The sequence below is a fragment of the Diadema setosum genome, chromosome 7, assembly GCF_964275005.1.
Source record: "Diadema setosum chromosome 7, eeDiaSeto1, whole genome shotgun sequence".
Taxonomy (NCBI): Eukaryota; Metazoa; Echinodermata; class Echinoidea; order Diadematoida; family Diadematidae; genus Diadema; species Diadema setosum.
In genome coordinates this window covers 21,363,734-21,385,505 of record NC_092691.1, presented here as the reverse complement: position 1 = coordinate 21,385,505, position 21,772 = coordinate 21,363,734, and the positions used below count along the sequence as shown (strand labels likewise).

At 38.5% G+C, this 21,772-nt stretch overlaps 1 protein-coding gene across 1 annotated transcript in view; it reads left to right on the top strand.

Moving 5' to 3' along the window:
• The window catches only part of LOC140231111 (MAM and LDL-receptor class A domain-containing protein 2-like), a 33,371-nt gene extending 17,958 nt beyond the window's left edge, over positions 1-15,413 (top strand). Inside the window, exons 4-19 of the mRNA XM_072311263.1 lie at positions 290-377; positions 1,419-1,571; positions 2,015-2,298; positions 4,154-4,244; positions 4,598-4,765; positions 5,233-5,495; positions 5,724-5,814; positions 6,393-6,581; positions 7,091-7,365; positions 8,144-8,237; positions 8,893-9,063; positions 9,433-9,707; positions 10,426-10,681; positions 11,453-11,721; positions 12,294-12,390; positions 12,975-15,413. Coding sequence (XP_072167364.1) covers positions 290-377; positions 1,419-1,571; positions 2,015-2,298; positions 4,154-4,244; positions 4,598-4,765; positions 5,233-5,495; positions 5,724-5,814; positions 6,393-6,581; positions 7,091-7,365; positions 8,144-8,237; positions 8,893-9,063; positions 9,433-9,707; positions 10,426-10,681; positions 11,453-11,721; positions 12,294-12,390; positions 12,975-13,219 — 3,009 coding nt within the window. The 3' untranslated portion in view covers positions 13,220-15,413. The remainder of the gene's footprint in view (positions 1-289; positions 378-1,418; positions 1,572-2,014; positions 2,299-4,153; positions 4,245-4,597; positions 4,766-5,232; positions 5,496-5,723; positions 5,815-6,392; positions 6,582-7,090; positions 7,366-8,143; positions 8,238-8,892; positions 9,064-9,432; positions 9,708-10,425; positions 10,682-11,452; positions 11,722-12,293; positions 12,391-12,974) is intronic.
• The last annotated feature ends 6,359 nt before the right edge of the window (positions 15,414-21,772 follow it).

Below are 21,772 nucleotides of genomic sequence, written 5' to 3'. Positions count from 1 at the left end.
CATCTTCATTTCCAACTTGCACAGAAATTATGAATAGCAAATCAGTGTACAGATGTATATACAAAGACATGGACACAAAGACACAAATATGGTAATGACACATGACAAAAGAATGATAATCCGTCGATGTTACTGAATTTCACAAGTTTATTAGAAAAAGTAATTGAACTGCCATTATTTAAGAGCTGCACCATGAAAAAAAGGATAATCCGTATATCAAACCAGTTATCATACGAAAGTCACGGGAAATTGTGATTCTTTATTCTTGTTTTTTATCAATGTAACGTAGGTATCGTTCGAGGCAACAGGCGACAGCGTTATAGGTGGTGAGATGGCCGTGGATGACGTGCAACTCACGGAATCTGTCTGCGCAAAAGGTAAGATCAAACGCATGGTCATCTTGATCTCTGCTATGAGTAGCTTATCCCTCCCCCTCCATTTTCTAAGGTGCACGGAAAATGTTAATCCGTTTTCAAAGGCCATGTACTCAGAGTATAATCTTTGTTGGTTATTCGTCAGTCCCCTCGTGGTCAGCAGTCAGCGGTCAAATGTTTCTGAATTTTCAAGCCCCGACTTTAGCTTAATGTCGGATGATGATATGATTTTGTAGCAAAGGGCAGATGATGTATATAAATATTGTGTAATGGACAGATATCAATGTAAATTTACTTGCTGAAAGGCAATATAGCAATATTAAAGGTCATTTGACTTTTGCTAATGTGAATGTCACTTTCCAGCCATGATGTCTTCAGCTCAGGGTGTCCATTAGGAATTTGCCACAATGACTTCAGACAGGAAGGGTAACGTGAATATAGTTAGGTAAAGAAGAATAACATAGATCTGTAGATTGCAGATATACCCCCTCCCCCCGTCATCCTCAAGGTAAAAAGATCATGATGAGCGAACTTTAAGCTTTTTTTTTTTTAAACGACAGTTTACCGGACACATTATGCCCTGAAGTGTCAAATTCTACGATCGGATCAGAGCACTCCATGTCTTTATCAGCGTGTGCTGGTATGCCTGGTATACTTCTTGGCAATTCATGGTTCTTCTTCGTACTCCGTGGTAATTTTTGGCACTTCCTGCATATTCTTGGCGCTTAAGTGTTACTCTTGCTAAACTATGGTATACTTATCGACACCACCATTTCATGACTTGATACTTATTATATCTATTATGTAAATCACTTCACGGTACTCTTTGGCACCTCCCGGTGCTTCTTGGCATTTCCCAGGTGCCTCAGTCTCGGTGTCTCGTCAGCACCGTGCTGTACTTTTCACTTCATATTCACGACTTTGCAGTGAGTAATAATGGACTAGCTGTCGTTGCAATCCTCAAACAATAAGGTGATCATTCAACCAATCAGCAAATCAGTTAATCAAATAATCAATCGGTCATACAATTTCTCGTTAACGTAGATGTTTTTGACTGCTCCTTCGAGAGTGCGGACTCGGAACTCTGCGGCTTCGTCCAGGATCCAACAGACAATGGAAACGTTGTGCGCATGAGCGGGAAAACGGACAGCTTCTACACTGGTCCCTCGTTCGATCACACTTACGGAAATAGCTCGGGTATGATATAGAACGCCAACATAATCTCAAATTTATCATGCATGCACCAGCAGGACTACAATATTCATCTTCCTTCCATAGTCTTGACTGAAACTGCATGTGGATTCACTTTAAAGTTGCGCGGTATTCACTCTGAGTCACTTAATATGCTACATGTTTCAAGTACACTTCTTTATACATTGCTCGAACAGACGCCGTAATGAATATCATGTTCATAATTACCGAACATATATGATTTACTAGCAGTAACATTACCTTTACTTAACAATGTGCTTTTTGAAAGTCGATTTGATATCAAATGTCTTATCATCAATTCGCTGGTTACATTGTGGGTGCCTAAAGAGAATACTCTCTCAGTATTATTAACTTTGTACTCTTTCAATTATCATTATGTTTGGTAATGGTATATGTTGCTGTTTTGTGTAATTGTGATGGTTTTGCAGGACACTATGTGTACATGGAAGCGACCCCTCTCGGAATCAACCAGAAGGTGCGAATAATCTCGCCTACACTCCGCGGGGTACCGTCCGGTCGGGAGTCCCACTGTTTGCTGTTCTGGTACCACATGTACGGGATGGCGGTAGACTCTCTGGCTGTGTACATCGTGAACGCGTCAAGGCAGATGTCGACTCTTGACTCGATGGCGCCAAATTGGATTCTGAGGGGAAATCGCGGGAATCGATGGCGCGCCACTGAAATACCCATCACAGCACGTTTGGATTACAAGGTACAACATCGGCCAGTGACTAAAAGCCAATAACAGAGCCAGAAATGTACAGTTCAAAGACACCCTGTCTTCAAATGGGCTGCAATGAACAAAGTAAAGCTATAACACACAGTAGAAGTTTCACTGATCTCAGACATTCAGTGCGGAGGGTACATCAAATGGAATGGTACAGTTCAATGTGACTTCGCAAAATGCCAAACTGGTCAAATATTACTTACAAAATTTAGGACGGCGCAATAACTTCATAAACACACAGCTTCCTCACTAGTTTACACGAAATATATTATCTTCGTTGATAATTGAGTGACTGTATACCCTTCCTCAAAATATCACAATGGCCTAGTTATAATTTCTTCTCCACAACCATTGATTCGAATTTTCTTACTCCATTAGAAAGAGAGAATCAATTGATGATTAATGTGCAGGTCTCTGGGAAACGTGTGACCTGAGATATCTGACATCATCTCATCTAGTCTTTACACACTTCAATGTGACCAATATCACTTAGTTCCGTTATTTGTTCACCTCAGTTTGATGAAAATTTCCAATTATAATATCAGGATCTGAGTCCATGTTATACGTGAGAACGTCAGCTTTAGAATGAGAGCGGCGTTTCACTTAAGAGTCCATTTCAACAGCTGTATATGACAACCGAACTGAACTGAACTGAACAATCGTCAATGTTAAAAAAAAAACAGTATCAATTTGACATGAATACATAAATAATCGTGGGAGATTCTTGGCATTAGTGAGGTAATTCACCTTCCATTGCCTACGGCGGCATATTTGTTTGTCTGAAGAGTCGAAAAAAGGAAGCTGCACAATAGACGGTTAGTATTGCTCTGAAAATGAATGTCCCTCAACCGGAAAAACTTGGGGAAGTCTGTTTTTGTAAATCAAGTTCCTTATATTTCTCTATTACCATTTTTTTTTTCTGTATCAGTTTGTTGCAATTCCACTTCGATTTGGCATCGTTTCATAAAATGTTCCTTTTTTTAAACTTACTATCCTTTTCAACAGATGGCTGGAGTTTCGCCGTGTTGTGATTTGTTAGTATGGTCTTTTGAATTTATAAGTGCAATATTGTCGTGCAGCCACGTTATTTATCATTGATGTTATAAATATATATTTCATTCCATCCAGGCTTTGTGCTTCTTCTGTGATCGAGACCTAGAGTCCTTGTTTGTTGTTGTATCTATTATTTTTTGTTGTATCTATTAATTTCATGTCTCTTGTATTTTGCATATTATATCCACCATTTCATTTGTCGTTCAGTATACGGACATTGTTATTGCATATTCATCAAATGTATTTGAATTATTGTCATAATGTATGTGCTTGTGTTATTATCATCATCATCATTAATGGTTTGACTGAAGAACCAGTAAATTTTGTTTCTTGTTTTGTTTTACTTTGTCAATGCATTTGGCACGGCAATAAATATCACCATCTAGTCGATATCATTGGTTATGTGCAGATGTGTAGTATATGAATTTATGTTGAATGATATTGATTGAAAAGTTTTGGTCCTAATCCTTACTTTTGTTGAAAATAGTGCCGCATCTGTCTTTATTTTGTCGTATTTTATAGTATCTTAGTATCACCGTATGTTCAAATCTGTTACGGTCAATTAATTTTGTTTCATTCGCAAATATTGATTGCTTGCCCTTTATATTGGTCAGTGTAAGATGAATGCTATTTTCTCATCTACTGAAGCCAAATTTTGGCCGATAAATCCACCTGCCTCCGATCCTCTCTACGGCGCGTGATTTTCATTGGTCAGAATCATATCACCAACTATGATGTCACTGGTGATCTCATCGCTGATACGAGTTCTCTTTCTTCGCCCATGTAGATTGTATTCGTCTTTTCGCGTGGAGTACGATATGACGGCGACATCGCCATCGATGACGTTATCGTCACGAACAAGGCGTGCCCAGGTCATCGTGAGTATACAATATCCGGCGTGATGATAATGAGACTGCCATTTGAAATAGTCAGAACGAGCGCTATGGAAATTGTTAGCTACATAATGATGCATTACTTGGCACGCTGTATGTAACCATGGAATCTGTGTTGTAGCTCCATGGTGTAACTCACATTCCATTTACGTTAGAACAATACTAATTAAAATGATTGTAGGAAGGTGCAAAGTGAGATAGGGGACACACGCACTAAGAGGATTCGAACCTACATTCGTCTTGTTCCACAATCGAACCTTTCTACCACTACACCGACGAAATGCACTAGGAACTATACTTTGTGGATTGATCATGGTACTCATGGTTATTCGTTTCAGATGTGTACGCTAACGTATCGAGCGTATCATGCGACTTCGAGGAGGCGGACATCTGTCACTACACGCAGGATACGACGACCGACACAGAAGACTGGCAGTGGGGTAATGGGGCAACCTACATCGAGTTTACTGGCCCGAGTTTTGACCACACCAGGGGTGACGAACTCGGTTGGTTGCTTTTATTTCGCTGCCTCTCTCAATTTTTGTCCTGTTATGATTATCATCGTTTTTACTCGTTTTCATGCAAAATTTATATAAGATTATGCCTTTTTTTTTCGCAATGGCACAGTATCATGATTGATTGTGCTGTGTGAGGTTTATGGACACTGCAAACATTACAGCCTGTGGCGGCCATCGACAACTTTGACATGTTTGATAAACGAAGAATGAATGAATAAGCTAGATAAGTACTTCCGGCTTTTGGTATTGAATTTTGGTCGTGAAACTGACTGTGAAGATCCAAGAAGCGTTTGTCGTACTTTTTTCTTTCGATCACCTTAATGCTTTGATGATTTGCATTCATAAGTGCGACGAAAGCCTCGACGAAAGCTTGAGATCAAAATTAAGATATTTCTCAACTACGATTCAATATTAACTATTTTTTCTCCTTTAAATATCATCAACCAAAATGGCAGGCTTCTACATCTTCTTTGAGCGATCGTCCAATGGTGGGAACGACGCACGAATCATGTCACCGCCCATCCAGCCCCAGAGGGCCTCGTCGTGCGTGGAGTTCTGGTATCACATGTACGGCACGGATGTCAATTCCCTGCAGGTGTATATCAGTCGCCTGGACGGTAACCATGGCGACCGGCCGGTTCTCAACATCACGGGCAACAGAGGCGACCAATGGCATAGGGCAGAGGTCATGGCGCCTGCGTCGAGCCATCCCTTACACGTAGGTATTGATTACATATCTGTACTTCACTCTCTGGACAAACTACAAAAGTACCATCACAGAGAACGAGAGTCAGACAAATCAATTCCGTGGAACAATTGCAATAACGGGAAAGTATTCGTATCGGTAGCGAGAGTAAATTTTTTGAAAAGAGCTGGAAGCCAGAGACCAGTGTAGATCTAGATCTCTTTACCCACACAGTCATGATTATTTCTTCGATTTCTCCAGCTCGTCTTTCACGCATTCGGAGGCGCCAAGTTCAGGGACAACATTGCCGTCGATGACGTACGGATATACGAGAGCGCCGAGTGTCCGGAAGGTACACTAACTTCAGTATTCTTTATCACCATAAGTATATCAATAAACATTTCCGTCGTTGAGAAATCAGTGCATTATTCACTATCGTGGATTAAACATCGAACAGGGAGAAAGAGAAAGTTCTGTGTTCTACAAAGTGCGATAGGACATAAGTAACGTCTCAAGTAAACGAAATAAATGATGAATTTCTCGATAAGCCCTCTCAGGGTTTCTTATAAAAGTTTTATCACAGTGGCGAGACCTAACATACCTGTGGAGGTGCACATGTGACACCATTTCTTGGAATGTAACCTCATTGATATGCATACATGGTGGTATGAATTTGCATATAATTTTTTCTCTGCATGTAAAAAAAAATGTATGTGGTAAAGCAGCATAAGCATAATAGGTAGTATACTTGCTGCCTTTTTTATAGTTGTTTCATTGTGAATATGATGCTGATATCGAACGAAATTCAAATATAAAAAAAAATCTTGTTAAAAGAACATTCGTATGTGTGTGTGATTAATGTGTGCATGTGTACATGTGCACACGCGTTTGCATGTTTGCCAATTCTCTCCTTTCTGTACTTCCCATTAGTTACACCACAAGACCCAACCACGCCCACGATCCCGCCCCTCGTCCACTCCATCTCCTGTACGTTTGAGAGGGGCTGGTGTAACTTCACTCAGGAGACTGATGACGTATTTGACTGGAGGCTTGGCCAAGGCGGGGACACAAACCAGAACACGCCCAACATGGTTGACCACACCTTCTTCAACAGCACAGGTAAGTAACTTTCTCTGGTTTACGTCACCGGTTGTCAACTTTTGATTCCTCTCCATCCAGTGAGACCCTGATACACAGATTTCGAATTACTCAATCAGGCTGACTTTTATATTTACTTTTCAAGTGTTGCATCATTGATTTTTAATAAGATTATATGAAAGAGAGAAATACAATATATCAGGACGCCCTCAAATGCTAAATATTTGATATTTTCCTCCCTTTAGTGTGTGGCTCTGTCATCCATATTTTCCAAGTAAGGTGACGTTTCTCCGCGAACACTTCACAATTAAGATTTTGGACAGTTTGCAATTGATCAGTTTATCTTGAGACGATACGTATTGATAGCAGTATGCGTCGTCATATTTTCAGTAGGCGAGTTTATACCACTCAGAAATAAAGAAACCGTGATTCTTAGTCTCTATATGTTTAGAATTTTTTTGCCCTACCAGTGCCATCTGAGGTAATAAAGATAATTTTGTCATTGCTGCTTTCCGGAAATGTTCGTGCAGGAAACTACGCCTTCATAAAATCGTCGCAGCGGTTTCTTCGCACCGACGACCGGGCCCGAATCCGTTCTCCGCTCCTCCATCCGTCGGCCAAGTCCCGCTGTCTCACTTTCTTCTATTTCATGGCCTCCAAGTATGCGGACTTCCTCAACGTGTACGTGGTCCCGTATGGTCAGACGAGGACCTTCGACCCCCAACTCGTCATCTTTGGCCCTCAGGAACCAGAGTGGATCAAGGCATACGTCCCAATCGAACCCTCCATGGCAACGGCCATTAGTGTATGTATTAACAGAGTGTTCAAAGTTTGACAACTAGATGACCACACAAAGATTACGTTGTTTTTGTTTTTGTTTTGAAAGACGTTGTAGTTGCAGGAGCAGCCGGACGAAATTAGCAGTAAATTTATGTTTAGGTTGAAAGATATAGAAAGATAATTTTAAGTCACTTTGTATGTTATGTCTCACCACATTTTTTTGTCCGGTTCTAAACAAGAATTCTGGACTTCCCTGTTTACGTACAGACAATTCACCGATTCCCTGCAACCGTGACGGTCTTTGGTTGGTTTGAGTAGCCACTGTTGGCAGTTCGTACTAGAAGTGTTATTGTTTGCTATGGAGATATGTATAATATGCTTCTAAATTAAATTTCAGGCATAATTCCCCCCCCCCCAACAGAATTGGCAGAACGCTCTGTCTCTGCATCCATGGTAGCGTGACCGCCCCCCCCCCCCTTGTACTGTAAACTTTAACCCGTCGTGACTATTCGGCTCTTCGTTAGTTCAAAAGTTTATTAATCTTCTTCTCTCTGTTCTTGTCCTCCTTTTTCTCCTCCAATTTTTTTCTTTTTCGGCCTCCTTTTTTTGTACTTTTTCCCCTCTTCTTTTCTTTTTCTTCATCATCATCATCATCATCATCATCATCATCATCATCATTTTTCACTTTTCACTTTTCACCTTCGTCTTCGTCCTCATTTTTATGTATTGTTTTTTTTTTTTTTCCTGGCTTCTTCCTGTTCTTCCAATCTCGTTCCTCATCTTTCTCATCTCCCTATCCGCAGGTCGTCTTTGAGGGCGTCATCGGCCGAGTGAAGACATTGGGCGACATCGCTATCGACGACATCATGCTCGAGGAGAACGAGTGTCGAATCCCAGGTACAGCGTCTCTTTGAGATCAAATATATTATCTCTGTCTCTTACCGACTTTATGAACTCACATTGTGTCACGTCACTGCTGTTGAATTAACTACCTGGCATGTTCATACCTATTAATCGTGTATGCTTGCCTTTATGTAAAGTCAGCCACTAAAAGCTGGGAGAAAACCTCATTAAATGATGGTGTTTTCCTCTCTTTGGTTCACTTTTATTTTCCGTATATGCCTATAAAAATAATCGCATACTAATCATATTAAAAATCACCTGAAATAATCAGAGTAGTTTTTTTTTCTCCCTTCTGCTTCTCGTAATTATGTTATGTAAGTATCTGATAAAAAACAAAAACTTCTCCAATTTCTCCACATCATACCTCGTGTTCAACATAAAACAAACCCAATGACTGTAAATCATTTTCGCATGCAGCTAGTTGTATCAAGAGGGCTCTCCAGTAAATATGTCTTTTAATTTTCTTTCGAACATACATAGTTGTCTATTCTGAATTGCAATTAATTTCTCAAGAGAGAAGTGAGAGAGGAGGAGCCTAAAGTGCACTCTCATTCCAAAAGATGTACATGTTCTGTCCCAGTCCACCTGAACATACTCTTTTTGAGTATCATGAGTATGAGTCATATCATTCTTGCACTATTTTGGTTAGATACATCCCCGACGGTATATCCAGCCACAGCTAACTGCGACTTCGAGCTCGACCGAGGCTGCGACTACGTCCAGTTGACGGATGACGAGTTCGACTGGGTCCGCCATCGGGGACGAACGGGTTCGGAGGGAACAGGTCCTGAGGTGGATCACACTCTGGGCACCAGCAAAGGTGTGGGTCCCTTTTCTGAGTCATTCTTTATCTTGATGCCATACCCCACCTTAAATACTTCGACTGGCGGACAAGAATTAAAGAAGATTATTCTTGGTCATCTGAATTAACTTTACGAAGGTCTGTATTATGACAGGCAGTGATCAGCTATAATGGAGCGTTAAAGCGTAATAAGCTATACCTGGTATAATGGAACTTTGAAAACTTTGAACGCCTTTTTTATTTGGGTTTACATGATTTATGTCTGTACGTTATGAATACACACACAGGTCATTTTGAGAGAACAAGAAGTACCTAATAGTTTTTAAGACTGTAATCTGTGTTTGCGCTTCAAAAGCTATAACGTTTCTTTGCTGTTTACTTGCTCAGGGTTCTATTTCTACGCGGAAGCGTCCCAACCCCAGCGACCTGGCGATAGAGCCGCGTTTGTCACTCCTCTGATAGCCGGCAACAACCAGCCGATGTGTCTCCGGTTTTTCTACCACATGAGTGGCGTGGATACGGGCTCACTGCGTGTCTCCCTCTTACTGCCCGGTCATCACACGGGTTCGTCCGGATTGGAAATACTCCGATTACATGGACAGACGATGTCGTCATGGTTACCAGCTCACGTTGACGTCATTGAAATTGACGGACCCTTGCAGGTACCATCTTCATAAGTTCAAAATGTTCGTGAGATGCTGGTAATGATGATGACGATCACAAAAAGTAATATTAAAACTCGAAACAATAATGATGATAATAATGTAGAGCAGAAATATAATTACCGGTCAATGTCAAGCCGTTTCTGGTCAATTATCTAACGTGTTGAACAATTAATTTCGTCAAAAGGTGATCGCGGTAAAAAAGTAGAAGTCAGTGTTGTCAAGAAGTCGATGATCAAATTGCAGTATATAATATGTGCGCCAATTGATTTGACACAATAAGCAGCATTATTGGTCAATCGTATAGTTCAAAATGGTCAGTTTATTCCGTTTCAGTCTTTGCCACCATTCATTCGTTAATAAGCATTTCATGCATCCATGATATAAAAAGGTGCAATCAAATGAAAAATGTGAGGTTCTTAACAAGGAGAAACTCCAATTGTGAAGAGGTATATAAGGGAAACACCATGAATGCGTGACAAAGTTATAACGGCTCAAAATATGGACAACAATACGCAGAATAAGATTGTGGTACAAGTAAGATGTGTCAACGATTTTTTTTTTTACTTAATAAGACACAAATTTGCATTTCTGTCTCTTTCACCATAAATGCTTTCGTTTCCATTGTCAGAATGACTCTCGAGTTAGTATACTCATTCACACATATTCGGTAATAGTCCTAATTGATGTCTTTCCCGAATTATGTGCATCCTTGAAGCTGAAATTTGATGCCGTCATCGGGGATTCTTTCAAGAGTGACATCGCCATCGACGACATCGCATTCATTCGACGACCGTGTGACGGTCTTCCCTCCGAATCGCTCTGCGATTTCAGCAAAGGGGTGCACGACTGCAATTACGAGGAGAGCGGCGGACCGTCCATCTACTTCCAGTGGTCGTGGTACGATTCGACTACGCCGGCCATCGTGGCCAAGAAGAACATGCTCGATTCGTTATCACAGTCCGGCGTACGAGGTATGGAATGAACGATCACTGCGAAGTGTTTGATCGCAAAATGAGCTTGTGTACCATTTTTATGAAATTTAAAGCCATCCAACATCAGATTGAGCAAAATAAAACCTTTCCAGTGATACCATACATGTTACGTAACAGGGAATATCCTTGAGGTAATGATTAGAAATATCCTATGTTTTCTTATTATTTTCTTTGTTTTTTAAGGACCTTTAATTACAAATATTTCAACTTAAACAGGAATGGAGTTGACGCGTTTTGCTATCAAACTCTTTTCAACGTACATCTATGTCTGCATCGTTCGTTGACGAGGATTTGGCATGTTCCCAACATGAGTGTTCCTTCATCGAAGTAAATCGAGCCACTGGGAGAGTTTTTGTTTGTTTGTTTGTTTGTTTGTTTGTTTGTTTGTTTTTAAGAAGAATAAGGGTTATGACAAAAATACAAGAGAAAATTAGGGCATGGAAATGTCACAGATTCAAGTGGAACATGGCTCCACGGAGAGCAAAAATAATCATGTCTTTGTCTTTACATGCGTTGTTTTTTTGACAACAGTTGCTCGTCAAAACAGAAACCAGATAAAATCCATTATGATTGCTGAGTGCCTTTAGCAGTCTATTCCAGGTGGGAAGAAACTAACTAGCTGAATTTACCTTTATACGAGTAGGAAAGTCTTTCATTTTTAGCTCAGACGGCATCGTTGCTGTCGTTGTCGGAAATGTCTGTATATACGTTTTGCCTTTTTATTTATCTATTTTTTTCGTTCTCGCACAGACGCGTTCGTGTTCATTCTCGTCGGAGACAAACCGATACCGCCTGGAACCACTACCAATATATCGAGTCCGTTTTTGTCGTCGGTACCGACCGTTGGTCACTGCGTCGAGTTCAATTACATCCTCATCGGGAGCAGCGAAATTACAGTGAACGTGATCGTGGAAGGGAACGAAGGGTCATCGCACTTTCTTCAAACACTCGTGGCATCAATGAAGTGGAAGAGGACGTCAATTTCGCTGCTGCCCAGTGAACAATTCAATCCATTTAGAGTAAGTAATGTCTTTTCTTTAAGGTCGCACCTTATTAGATTAGTGATTATTGACTGTGAAAATATTTACCATTGTTAAAGTTTGTGATGATAACATTTGAAAGCAAGAGATTATTAGAGCAGATAGTGAAGATGTGCTAGAATATCTTTTTATCAATTTTCTCCCTCTGTACAAATGTATTTGTAAGATCGCAACTGCTACTATACATTTCATATAAACATGTAAGAAATGTAGATCAGCAGTTGCGATCTTAGAAATGCATTTATAGAGAGAGAGACAATTTATTAAAAAAAAAATAAATGAACAGAAGCACACTCAGCGCTCAGTTGGGGTTTCAGGGACTTATGACTGGAGAAATCGAAAAATCTAATCACTTATGTAATCAATAGATGATATCATTTGAAAACATTAAATAGGAGAAATTAAAGTGGGACATACAAATGTACGTACTCGTATATCCATAGGTACCCATAGGCCTATAGGTATTTTTTTTTAACCTAGCTCTCACACAATATAACAAAATGATGTTGACATCCGAAGTTGAAAGTTTTCTCCGTCTTGATGACCATCAGATAAAGTTCATGGCCAGAATGCGGAAAAAGACCGACAACGATATCGAGGCAGTGGCAATCGATGATATTTCAATTCTTGAAGGAGAATGTACATCAGGTAAGAGCTATATTCCATTGAGAAAATGAAGTCAATGACTTAAAACATATAATTTAATCTTCCATTTGAACATCAGTGCAACGTCGATTGGAAATTGTGATAGAATGAATTATGCAAATATTCTTGTCTTGTCATAGTTTCTTATTAGGAATTCCTGCAGGGAGTCCCAGATTTTTCTTTTCTCTTGAAACACGAGCATGATGAGTGTGACATTTGTATGTTTTGATTTGACCAATGTCCAACTGGGGAATTATCTTGTTTCTTCAATTGTTTCAATTCAATGTGCGTCAATCGAAAATGGGGGTTCTGCACTGGTGTAATAAATTCGTCATGAAAACTCGGAAGGGAGTTTCTATCCACAGCAAACGATTTAGTATTACATTTAAGAAATAAATTCGTTGTTTCTCTTTAGGGATGTCTCCCAGAGTTGAAAGCAAGGAGCTAAATGAGATATCCAATTACAGGCTACAGCCTCCAATTACAGGCTACCGGCAGCCACGGCAATTCTAATGTAGTGTAAAAAAAATGACTAAGGTTTCGTTGTGTTTTTGTTTTACTTCACATTTATCTCACTTTCACCCCAGGGAATGTAAGCCATTTAGAGAGCCCGCAAAACCCAACTCTTGTAGTGGGCATCCTTATCGCCGTATTTATCGTCGTCATTGTCGTCGTCATCGTCATCTTCTTGTACTTTCGACGACGTATCCGGAGACCGTTCCAAACCGTAATCCTACAGAGGCGGCTCAGCGACGAGCACCCGATCACGATGTCGCTGGCCAACGACTCGACGATAGAGGGGGCGAATGAAGTCGATGAATATCGCTCATGATACACGGACCGCCGCGCAATACCGAGGATGTCAAAATAGTTGGCCACTTTCTAAGATCGGATCGTGAACGTGGATACATAGTGGTCACCTATCGTGATCCAAATGAATGGCCTTATTGTGATGACTGAAAAACCTTAGAATAAAGCAAAGTCTAGTCAACGCCTGTCACCTTCTTGTTGAATACTGGTGTTTTCCGTAGCCTGTGAGCGATGCAACCACCGTATTTTGATAAGATACTGCATGAGTTTAGAGCTCCAAATCCTTTTTGTCTTATAGACAGTCTTGGAGAGTTGGGGCAATAACGTTTATACACACGCACACACACGTTTGTCTTATCGTTTATTGAAATATACAGGAATATGTGATTTAATATCGCATTAATATGTCGATATCCCATGATTGATACAAAATAGTCGTAGGGTCTACTTTCAAAAAATGAAATCGATCTGCAAACTGCAATTATGCAGTTTAATAATGAAATCAAACCTCTCATCTCTCATCACATCGCTCTTGAAAGCAACTAAGTCTAAAACCAATAAATATGCAGTTGCATCTTGTTTATAAATGGTTTACCAATAACGTAATTCAAACATTTGAGTTTATGTACTTCATTGGCATCGACGCCAGAGATGCTGTGATCGTGACAACAGTGCTTCAAGTTTCGTGTGCAAGAATCGTTGATCTCTGCCCGGTATAGAGAGTGGAGATCAGCGACACAAACGATACCATTATGGACAATAAGTTGGCGACGTGCACTAAATCAATGACACTTTGATCAGTTGAAGCTGTAAAGATCTATATATATAGTTAGTGAACTTTTCAGCGCTTAATGATTAATGCATGTATAGTGGCCAATTGGAGTTCTAATTAGCCAATTTGTCCTTTAAGTAATTATTATGCCATGGTGACACACAAAATATAACAGGGATTGCTAGTCTTGGAAACAGAGTGTGCAATATTTCAATATTAGCTATCAGTGCCATATAGCCTTGACTCGACAGTAACTTTTTTTTTTCTCTGGTGGTCACTAAAATCTTTAAATCTTAAATTTTGGTGGCCCGAAAAAGATGTTGTGGTCCAAAAGAAAAGCAAACACAACGATACATTTTGAATTTTAGTTGGCCGATCGGGCCACCAAAAGAGAGCCTTTTTTTAAACTTGGTGGCCCGACACCAATCTTTACTGGCCCCGGGCCATCGCTAGTGTCGAGCCTGATATTGCTATGTATTACTGTTGTAGCTCAATAGATAAGACGGACTCATGTTAATCACGTGGTCTGTGGTTTGAGTCCCGTGGCGCTACAGTGGTTGTACCTCCATAGTTAGTCATTTGCCTAGTCCTTCGGACGAGACTGAATTCCATCGGTCCCGTGTGGTTGCATGCATAATAAGCCTTCATCGATTCTTATAACTAAGTGGTCATAGCATATAAAACTAGTCAAGCCAAATGAAAATAAAATGAAACAATGAAGCACAGTTTTGGTAAAATAAATGTGAATCTGAGCGCGTCGTCAAGTTCTCCACGGCAAAGCTAGGTGTACATCGGTACTGATACAGACTGATGAGATTTATATTAAATGCTGATGCGAAGTCGTTGCGATTATGTGTAAACTTAATAATCATGTTCCTTACGGATGAAAACGGAGAAACAACGGAAATATCTTTTGACTGTTAAAATGTTTGATACTTCAAAAACTCATTTCCGACTAAACGTAGATGAAATAATACTTAAAAACATATTTAAGGTGGAAGGCAATTCGCTTCTCCAAATCAACTATTGGCAAGCTGCAGGTATACACGCATGCAACTCTTTTCACAGACGCACACATGAAATATATGGGGAAACAACAATAAACTGGTGATATCTTTTAAATTAACAATTTAAATCTCACTACTACCACTTTCTCCTTTATCGTTTCGTGACAATTACATCATCCTTTTATGCTCTAGTTTATTTAACCTGCGTAATATATCATGATACCCGATGCGTGAATATAAGCAAGAAGAAGTAAAAGTGTTGAGAGCCACTAATTCACAGTGAATATTTCGGTTTTGTTGCTGCAGATAATATATTATAATGAATGACACATGAATGAAAAGATCAGAGAGCTATATATTATGAGTATATGATTATTTCATTGTATATAAAAAACAGAAATTTACAGTATGTATTCCGATCGATTCACACTATTTTTAGCAAGAGTATTGGGAATATAGTTTCATGAAAATATTTTGTATTTATATGAATATCATTATAGAAGAAAAATATACCATCAGTCTCCCAAATGTTGTCTTCTCTCTCTCTCTCTCTCTCTTTGTTGATTGTTTGAAAATACTTTCAAAACCATTGCTTGCGAGCAAATAATACTGTGTGAATGTGTGGGTGTGTCTGTGTCTGTATCTGTGTGTGTGTGTGCAGGGAGGTGGCGCTCCCACCTCTCTGGTGTGGGTGTGTGGTGTGGCGCGCATGTATAAATACGTGTATGTTTGTTTTGTCAAATTGTCATTATTCGAATATCAAGGCAGTGGGAGACATAGATTTTTATAATCATCTTTTGAGGGTACTCACAGGTATATGACATGATAAATCACAGAAAATAAAAACGAAATAATCTATCCTCCCCCCACCCCCACCCAACTGGGATATTCATCATTCTACATCAAACATACATTCATCTGAACACATAATACATCATAATATTTCAAATAAAATACTTTGAAAGACTACCAATTATTGTGACATCATAATAGAAAACAGATGTCTGAACAGACACCGTTTTTCTGAAACACTTGCAACTTAATATGATTATTTCTTGCAATGAATTTTTATTCATCATAATATTCCCTTATACTATCTTTACATAAATCAAAACGAGGTATTGTTCTTTTCATTTTACAAACGTAAATTTCATATTTCATAAGCATAATAATATAATTCAATGCCGAACTGTTAATATCCCTAAAACAAATACATTAAATGTTATTTCTAACCCTATATACGTTAGCATTAATCCATTCTCTTACTTCAACCCACAATATATCAACATATTGACACTCACTCAAAAAATGCATTAAAGTCTCAACATACACATTACAAAACGAACATTATTTTCTTTCAACCAACCCAATTCTATTCAACATCTTATTTGCACATAAAATCTTATCAACTATTTTATATTGAAACCATCGTATACGAAATTAACATCCGCCGTGCTCTTGACCGAAAAACTCGAAAGTGGAGAAAGCAAACCATGACAGATGGACTACTCAAAATTTAAACAAGACGCACAAAAACTATATTTCACCAGCAAAATATCCAGAGTATTGTTAAGGAAGGTTCGTTAATCCGAAACTAAAATAAGATAACATCCCTGCTGGAAAGAATACAGCTATTTATATCCCATATAGTGTGAGACACAATGTGAAACATAGTGTGAACACATTGTGAACACAATGTGAAATCTCGTCACATTGTTAAATTCGAGCGTTGTAACATTGTGAATACATTGTGAATCATCAATTCACATAATTTGTGAATCATCAATTTACAGTGTGAAACAAAACATTATGTGAACACTCTTTGAAAAACCACGTCACAGTATGAAATCATCGTCAAACTAGATTCGAGCGTTTTCACACAGGCGACTACATCGTGAACACACTGTGGAACATTCTTTCTACAGCAGGGTTAATTTGAAAATGAAAAGAAGGTGTACCTTCCGACAAACTTTTTTTTTTTATTAACGAACCTTTGGAATAACGAACTTTTTGAGTACTTTCGGATTAACAAACATTCGGAATAACAAACCTATTTTCATTTTCTGATTAACGAACATGAAATAGGCTATAAGCTATACGGAGTTTTTGTACATGTTTCTGATTAACGAACCTTTAAAATAACGAACTTTTTTTTCACTAACTTGTCGATTACGAAACTTTCGGAATAACGAACTTTATTTCATTTTATTTCATTCCCATGCATAAAAGCATTTCTGCCTATATACGGCCATGAACTCGACTAACGTCTCATACACTTTCCATGTACATCCACAACCAGGAAGTGATCATTTCTTTTATGTGTTGTCAAGCAACACACCAAAAGAAATCCTATAATTACAAACCTAGGATATAAAACCACAAAGTACTAGTATTAGATAAGGGACGACTACCGTCACTGTCTCTCTAGTTCTATCATCCACGAAGATGTGACAAAGCACAATGACCGATTCCCAGTCGGTTTATTGGATTTATTAGAATATTATTCTTGCAGTTCCCTTTCTGGCTCCAGGATTAAATCGCGAACTGGAAATAGGCCCCTGGATACTAATCAAAATATGATGGCACGCAAAGCCGAATGACATTCTTTCAGTTTCTAAAACAATCATTACCGCAGGACCAAAATGAGCGCTGAGTGACTATTAAAAGTTATATTTCACCCTCTGTATTAAACTATTCCTCGCTATTCAGTGCTGAAAACTAATGTAATGATTTAAGTGACATGATACCACTTCACAATTCTCAGTCGGTGGAGTGATTTACATTTCTTTCTGTCGAGTCTTAATCACTGCACGTAACCATAAAGCTAGCATTCACCAAGTATATAGAAAATGATAAAAAGTTAGGCCTACCAAATAGTGCAATGGGGGAGACTGCACATGGGGTAATTGTGGCCCCGGGGTAATTATGGCCCCTCGACATAAAATGTATCATGACATCATCTTCCATCTGTTGAAATAGCTCATTAGCTGTGGTACATGACTGTATTTGGAAGACCACTTCCTACCACTTATGCCCCAACATCCATCCATTTAGCAATTTATAGCATCTTGATAGGGGGACCTGTTTTGTCAGTGCATATCAAAATAACTGAGTAAAAAGCGCATTTCCACCTTAGAAAGTTAAGTGTCACATCTCCTGTTCATTTCCAAATTCTTCTTCATTGTATACTTGATAATGATAAACCTTGTAATGTCTGAAGTGATTATGAAACAAATAATACAAAATTTTATCTATTCTGAAAACAGAGTGCCATAGTTTGAGACATGTGCTTCGGGGCAATTACGGTCCTCTATGATTGTAAAAGCATTATTTTGCTATGAACATCTCTGGAAATATGCAAGAACGATCAAAGATTTACACTGTAAAGTTTAAAATCGCAATAAACATGGTTCATTACTGTGATTTATATATGAACATAATTTGTAATTACATAATTTCAGCTTTGTTTAGGATATTTTCAGCTGAAGGACTCAAATGAATCTTCCAAGGTCATCATGCCACGAAATCCAAGGCCAAACCTATAAACAAATGACAGACTCTGTTGTACGCTATTTTGTATTCACATAATTAAGATAAGACAGATGTCACTTATGCTTCAAAAGAGAGGAAAATGGGGCTGAAAGCAACCTGTAAAGCTTTTGGAGACGTTGGTTTTGTAAATTAGTCAGATGTTGTGGAATCGACTTTTATATCATAGGTTGATGATGCATCATGTTTATACCATTAACTTCCTTTGTCCAAAGCGTGTCAGGACAAAATGCGAATTAGCTAAACTTGGATGAACTTGACTCCGGTAATTTTAATGGATAAAATAGGCTTGGTGTGAATACGAAATAATTCCTTTACATGCTCTCATGTAGTTCATAGTGTATTACCCACGGGGAAATTATGGCCCCACAAAGTTGTTAACATTATAATGGCAATCAATATGCAAAAGAAAGGTTACATGTTTATACTTTCTTTTATATTTTATAGGTATACATTGACTATATACTTACAAAAATAGAACATTATCGAACTTTTCATATAGGCCTAGTAGTAATAGAAAATATAAAAAGGGGGCCATGATTGCCCCAGTCTCACTATATATAAATAAATAAATATATATATATATATATATATATATATATATATATATATATATGTTTATATATATATATATATATGTACATATATATATATATATGTGTATACATATATATATATATATATATATGTATATATATATATATATATATATATACATATATATATGTATATATATATATATATATATATATATATATATATATATATATACCAGAGGAGAGTTCTACAAACCCTTTTTATTTCATCTCTTCATAATGTTGGTCATCATCCACTCTCCTATGGGCCTCATTTCATAAAAGATTTAATAATGATGGCGATTCTTGCTAGAATGGAAACTTGTTGTATAGCAGTAGCCAATCAGGCAGTGGGATTCTTGACATTACCATGCATGACACTTGTCATTAAACCGCAAACTATAGTTGTTATGATTTAGCAACTTGCAGTGGAATCCCCCCCCCCCCCATAGTAGGCAAAGTCCTTCCTTTAACAGATCTAGTGTCCGACGGCAAGGGAAAAGATGACTCGGTCACAAAAGTGCAAAATTGTATCATCTCTAATTCTTGATGTGATTTAAGATGATATATCACTAAACTAGCATGTTAATACAGTATGTTTATACATCAAACAAAAAAGTATGAGAATCTAAAATGGGTAACAGGAATTCGGTTTTGTTGTTGTTGGTGGTGGTGTTTTTTGTTTTTTGTTTTGTTTTGTTTTGTTGTGTTTTTTTTTGTGTGTGTTTGTTTTGTTTTTTGGTCTGGGGCGAAATTGGACATTGTTGTAGAAGGACAAACAATTAAATTAGATGGATTGGTTAATCAGACAATAATTTTTAAATGGCATATTTACGGCATTTACACAATGATAAAGTTTAAATTATCATACATATCAGGGACTTACATACTAAGACACCACTTAGAAATTGATAAAAAATATAAATTAACTTGCGCAACAATGGATATGAAAGGAAAGTGGTTTCCGCTCAATTCCCCTGTATTCTTTCAACATGAGTCTCTGCAGGTTCACCAGTGATGCAAAAGTTAGAGACGATGTAGACCCATAGAGCTGTATTTACATTAATAGAGCTCTATGTGTAGACCGTACTTCGTACACATCCCATTTCCAGATGTATTATTTGTTTTGACGATACCGTAGTGAAATGATGTCTGCTAGAGATGTGTAGTTCCAGTGCGTGTAGTGCAACTTCAATCTGCGGTGCCTGGGCGGCGGACGGGCGGGGACGCTGGCACTCTTCATGAGCCCTCGGACGGAGTAGACATAGTTTACGCCATTTCACTAGGTATAAACAGAGAAGAGAGCATCACTACACAGTCCTTTTCGGCAAGAAGATCATCCGGTATGGTATGCAGATGTATTTGAGTAAGGCAAGTTGGGTGTTTCAACGTCTCTCTGCACATTTTTCCCGTGGACCATTCTGATAGACAGCACTAGAATTACAATTTAGTTTATAATCGTGATACCGGATACAGTTTATGCCTTCTCGCTTATCGCTAGCACACACAACCAATGCAAACTGTATTGTAGCACAATGTACAGTGCGTGCAGTCCGTATAGAGTGTGTCGATTACCACGCATAGGCCTACGGCGAGTATTCATGGTATTGTTTTCATCTGTCTAACTGTTTAGTTTACTAGTATGTACAGTACTGTACTGACGGTTTTAGCAGTCGTCTTGTTCATCGTTCACTATGTTACTGGGTCACGACCCAGCTCATCGTAAGGACTGAACCTGGATCTGAATATAGAGCCTAGAGGCTCAGCCTGCGTTCAGAAGCTTCCATAGGTATCCATAGGTAGGTATGTTTATATGGAATACTTTGCCTCATGCTAGGTAATATCCCTCTGTATCTGGTGTGTATGAGTGTACTAAGTCTGGCAACCAATGATTACACTAAGTGCACACAATGACCAATTATAAACTTTAATGACAATAGAGTCTAACGTATTAAACACTAACAGTTAGCAATTGGTTAGATGTTAGAATAAGTTAGATATCGGTAGAGTCTAACTAGTTATAAATAATAAAACAGAAATGCTAGGTAGTAGGTGTATTGAGGTTTTCAAAACACATTTGTAGCTCTACAGTGGGTGTGATTGCTGTGACATGCATGTATCCCACCCTCTTTGCATTCATGAAATCATGGCAAGAAGCCAAGACCTAGACCCGATTGTGGCCACTACATCAAGGATTCAAGGGCATCCAACAAGGTTAAATGTTTAATGGTTTCCCTGTGTTTCAATTCTCTTTGTCATCTGTCTGTACTGTCATGCTGTAAATTTACGATGTAGAAACACATAAATAAAATATTGCACATTTATTAGGCCCTATCTGTCATACTCAAATTTACTTGAAGCAACTCTTATCTGGATTTCAAACGTTAGTGAATTTGAAGTTTAAAAGTAACTATTTTTATGGAAGGAACCATACATATTAGGGAACGCAAATTTTGACATATTACATGTATGCTGTCATATGAAGGTTCCCGCAGTTTAATAGCTGTCATAGTGCAACATTTGACTTGATGTTTGCCTTCAATATTGCATGATTTCATATCATGCCAGGCTAACTTGAAATGGACCCTACCTTTAATTATACAATCTCTCTTTAGGACAACCCTTAACACTCAAAGACAGCTCTTGAATTTATGCAGAAAAAAGTTGGACAT